Below are 5,354 nucleotides of genomic sequence, written 5' to 3'. Positions count from 1 at the left end.
TGAAACAAATCTTGATCCCCAACCTCGGTGAAGTGGGTCGCATGGGAACCATCGAAGATGACATGTTATGCTTTCTGACTTTTTCATTTACGCATGTTTAGTGTGGTTTGATCAACTCCTCTTTCTCTCCTCTGAACTACTTTGATACCCCAAAATTCCCTCCAAATCTGGCAGTCAATCAAAATCTTGGGAGACTCACAATTCGTTGTGGATGTGCGAATGTTGCTACACTTTCGAAAGCTTCAGATTCATTCATTCATTCGAGGGTCGCGGGGGTGCTGGAACCTATCCCAGCTGTCTTTGGGCGAGAGGCGGGGTACACCCTGGACTGGTGGCCAGCCAATCACAGGGCACATATAGACAAACAACCATTCACACTCACATTCATACCTATGGACAATTTGAACCTAGCATGTTTTTGGAATGTGGGAGGAAACTGGAGTACCCGGAGAAAACCCACGCATGCACGGGGAGAACATGCAAACTCCACACAGAGATAGCCGAGGGCGGAATTGAACCCTGGTCTCCTAGCTGTAAGGTCTGCACGCTAACCACTCGACCACCATGCTTAAGATAATGTTTTTAATGTTTTTGCAGCTCCAATCTCCAAAAATGGCTCTTTTGATAGTAAAGGTTGCCGACCCCTGGCTTAGCCTATAAAATGGTAAACCAAGCCGGGCCTGAAAAGAGAACAAACCTAATGTATTTTTTGTGTAACTGGACTCCAGGATGCAGCTGTGGAAAACTGCCACGTTGTTATTGTGCAACATTGGCAGTACAGTGCAACACAGCTGGCTTTATTATTGTTTGACAAGAGTGATTATTACCCTACAAAATGTGTTTGTCAGTCAAGCATGAAGCAGAAAATCCAGCAAACACTGCTTATGATACTAACATGTGGGGTTGAAGTGTGAAAAAGAAAAAAAAAATAGGGGAAAAATGCAGTCAAAGAGAAAGTGAATCATTTCGGTTCCTCAGGTCAAGTATCACTATGACAGAGAGAGAAAGGGCGGGGAAAAAAACAGAGAAGCTTTGATGGGAAATGAAGCCCCCTTTATCAGAAACAGCTTTCAGCTGCTTAGTGTCATGCTGTGACGCCAAATGACCCCATGAGCAAGTTGCTCCTGCTCCAGCCAAATACAGTCCGTCAACTTAAATCACCTCTCTGACGCCACCATTGAATAGCGAGCTTTCCACAAAACCACAACAAACATGACCAACATGGGGGCTCATTCCAGCTGGGATTCAAAGGGAGTTCTGCTTAAGTCCTGTCTGGAGCGCCATCAGCAGCTGTGCATCACCTCATCGGGAAAAAGGGGAATCAGCGGCCAGAGGTTGACGGGTTGTGTGGGAGAATATCAGCTGTGCTTGTACAGTGGAAAAAAAAAAAGGGATCAGCTGTGTTTAAAGTAAGTGAGGCCAAAGTGAGGGTGCAGCTTTAAGTCAACCTCCAGACATGATCCACTACGTTTTTCTTTGTTTTTACCATGCAGTGTTTATGTGATAGCAGAATTTTTTAATTCACAGCATTTTCCAGTTGCATTTTTGTGGATTATTTCTGTATTTGGACCGTTGGACTGTTTTTTTTTCTCACCGAAATGTAACTTTTTTGTAAATCACAACTTTCTCGGAAAACACAACTTAATTGTCATTAAGAAAATTTAAAAAACATTTTTTAGAATACAATTTTAATATTTTTAGAATATTTTTTTGAAATGACAACCTAATTCTACTTTTTTTCCGTGTTTTTTTGTAATACGTTTTTTCTCTTAAAAGCAGAATTACTATGGAGAATTATTACAAACTATTATATAGAAATTCATCTTCATTCTTGTAATGCCTGTGATTTCTTTTCTAAAAAGACCGACCATGTTACATATTTTTTTACATATAATTTTCATTTTTATTTTTATTATTTTTTATTTTTCATTTTTATTTTATTTTTTTCCATTTCTATTTCTGTCCATTTCTATTTATTTTTCCCATTTCCATTTTTATTTATTTTTCCATTTCCATTTATTTTTCCCATTTCCATTTTTATTTATTTTTCCATTTCCATTTATTTTTATTTTTAAATACTAATTATTATTAAATAGTAATTATTCATTGATTTTTTTATCCATCTTTACTCTTAATCAGCTGTGCTGGTACAGTGGAAAAAAAAGAGATCAGCTGTGTTTAAAGTAAGATTTAAGTCAACCTCCAGACATGATCCACTGCCTTGGGGATGCTGTGTCTTCCTGGAAAGAATGTGACCTGCAGCAACATGCCTCAAAAATGGCCACCACTTAATCAATCTTACTATAATACAGGTGTTCCATTCATACCAAAAAACATCTGAATTTGGTTTCAGAGTCAGTCTTAGCACAGAGGCTGTAAAAAAAAAAAAAAAAATGTTAGGGGGCAACCTGGAGGTTCACTGGTGCTGCCTGGAGAATGTCTCTGAAGGCTGAGGAATGCACTGACATCATAGTTTAAAAAGCTTAAAAAGGTGGGGAGTAGTTCAATGTGAAAGGCTTACTGAATCTCCTCAGTGTCCTCCTTGCACTCAACTGTGGTTTTCCCAGCACCCTGCAGGGTTGATGTAGAGCAGTGGTTTTCGAACTACTTTAAAAAAGGTATGGAATTGTAGCTAAAAAAAAAACAAACTAAAGATCATTTTTCTTTATGGGGAGTCAGGGTTTTCTCGGAAATTGGTCCTGACTTGTACATCATACTGTACATGCAGTTCTGTTGCTTTGCATGTGGGCCAGGCCTGTGGCGTGAAGGTGTCACGGGGAGGGGGGGTACTTTCTAAGAAACTCAGAGGCCCCAAGCCACCAGAACTCATGCAGAAGAGATATTAGAAACAAACAGACGAGAACACCGCTACACACACACACACACACACGCTATATGGACGTCTCATGCTCGGCAGAGACCACAGTGGGTTGGTTTCTTTGGAAGTGGCCATGTGCAAGATAAGACCACAGGGCTTCCACAGAACAAGTGGGAGGCGATAACTGAATGGCAGATAGAAAGCAGAGAGGCGGTGGGGCTGCGCTCTCATGTAAATGAGCGGAGGGAGCTGTCGATGGTTTGACTCAGTTGTGCTCGTCATGTGACCAGGGCCCCGTTTCACATAGCAGGTTTAGTGAAAACTCGGAGTATGTTAACCCTGAAATGAGGGGAACTCTGAGGTTTTCGTTTCAAAAAGGGAGGTAAGTCAAACCAGAGACAGAGGAGTAACTCCAGCCTGTTTCACAGAGAGAGGTAACTTAACCTCGGTGTCAGTTACTATGGCAACAGACTCTGAACATAACCTGGTCGGGACCAGGTTTTCTTCAATGAACCTCGAGTTTCTTTCTGTCTCCGCCCTCTTACGCTACACACAGTGTGATTCATTCATTGTCGCGCGTGTTTAAAGCCAGTTTGGTCGTTTTTCTTCAAGGTGTGCTGTGTGTCGCATTGTTTTTTAAACCATGGCATGTCCGTTTGTAGAAGACCCTGTAGACGAAGAGGCACGACTACTCAGAAGAGAGCTCCGCATTCGTAGGGAAGTTATCCACAGGCCGAGATTGGACACGCTATCATTTCCGGATAATTTTCTTTTCGAACGGTACCGCTTCACTTCACCGACCATCACTTACATCCATAATCTCATCCGTCAAGACATTCAAAACATCACCAACCGTGGACGTCCACTGTCATCCACCCAGATTCTGTGTGTTGCTCTTCGGTTTTTTGCCAACGGAAGTTTTTTATATAATATAGGTGATGCAGAAAACATTAGCAAGGCCACCGTCTGCAGAGCTGTGAGAAAAGTGTCCCTAGCACTAAAAAGACAAATCAACTCCTTCGTTGTGTTCCCGGGACATAAACCCGTGGGGGTCATCAAGGAGGAATTCCACAGAATTGCAGGTGAATGTAGAAATCAGTTAAAATGTATGATTATAAATCATATTCAGTTAATGACATGATGCTGCAACCTCACACTGGGATTTGTCATTTTAATTTCTTGTAGGATTCCCTGGTGTGATAGGGTGCATCGATGGGACGCACATTCCCATCGTTGCTCCTTCAGAAAATGAAGGAGACTATGTGAACAGAAAATCCATTCACAGCATCAATGTGCAGGTAGATTGAATGTCAGACTGCATCAAACTGCAAAAAACTCAAAATCATACCAACAATATTTGTCTTATTTCTCGTCAAAATGTCTAATTTCTGATCAAAACGAATCACACCTAAAAGTAAATTGTTTTTAGACAATGTTCACGTGTTTCAATCACATTTCACTTAAAAAATAATTTGAAAAATCTGTCAGTGGAGCAAGTTTGTTATTTCTACTTATTTCAATTGAAAATGTGCGTGAAACAAGTGAAAATTGCCTGAAAAACAGTTACTTTTTATGTGGTGTCTTAAGTGTAAAGACATTTGATGAGAAATGTAGACCAACCAACATCTGTCATTCTCTGCACTGTCAAGATCATATGTGATGCAGCCAACATAATTACAAATGTGGAGGCCAAGTGGCCCGGTTCAGTGCACGACTCACAGATGTATCGTGAGTCCAATATCAGTAACATATTGGAACATGGTGAGCAGCCTAAAGTTTTGCACAATCACTTGTCTTCCTCCTTTAATGCACTCACATATATCCACTATTCATTACAGGAGGATTTGATGGCTGTCTGCTGGGTGACAGGGGTTACCCCTGTCAGCCAACACTGATGACCCCTTACCCTGACCCTGACCCAGGCCCTCAACAGAACTTCAACCTGGCTCATTGCAGGACGAGAGCCAAGGTGGAGATGACCATAGGCCTGCTGAAAGCCCGTTTCCAGTGCCTGCGTTACCTCAGGGTGACCCCTGAGAGGGCCTGTGATATAATTGTGGCATGTGTTGTTCTCCATAATATTGCCACTGTTAGAGGAGAGCAACACCCTGCCCTACAAATGGAGGAGCATGATGACAACCCCATCCACCCCGCAGAGATGCAGGACGGAAGAACAGTCAGAGACAGCATATGCAATAATCATTTCACCGTTTAAAATCATAATCACCATCACCAACAGCAGTAAAATAAACAAAGACAATTATTTGGTCTTCTTTATTTCCTACAAATAAGAAAAAAAATGTTTTCTTACTTTTTAATTGTTACAATCATCAACACAATTCACCTATGACCATGCACCCACATCTAACTTGTGTTTTAATAATTCAATTTCCAGATCCGTTTTAGTTATCTGGCGGTCCAGCAGCACCATTTCTTTTTCTGTTTTTTGTACTGTTTTTAATAAATGCACTTTGTAGATTTCTTTTAGTGGTAGCTGGGAACACATAAGGATGACATTATACAGTTGCACATGAAT

At 41.1% G+C, this 5,354-nt stretch overlaps 1 protein-coding gene across 1 annotated transcript; it reads left to right on the top strand.

Annotated features, from left to right (window-relative positions):
* Window positions 1–3,424: 3,424 nt before the first annotated feature.
* On the top strand, window positions 3,425–5,054 carry LOC131136964 (putative nuclease HARBI1). Its single transcript, XM_058084346.1, has 4 exons — window positions 3,425–3,900; window positions 4,004–4,116; window positions 4,657–4,679; window positions 4,729–5,054. Coding segments are annotated over exons 1-4 (576 nt in total). The 5' UTR covers window positions 3,425–3,461; the 3' UTR covers window positions 4,730–5,054.
* Window positions 5,055–5,354: the final 300 nt, after the last annotated feature.

The sequence above is a fragment of the Doryrhamphus excisus genome, chromosome 10 (genome assembly GCF_030265055.1).
Source record: "Doryrhamphus excisus isolate RoL2022-K1 chromosome 10, RoL_Dexc_1.0, whole genome shotgun sequence".
Classification (NCBI taxonomy): Eukaryota; Metazoa; Chordata; class Actinopteri; order Syngnathiformes; family Syngnathidae; genus Doryrhamphus; species Doryrhamphus excisus.
The sequence above is the reverse complement of the archived record's forward strand: the minus strand, read 5'-3'. Positions and strand labels throughout refer to the sequence as shown.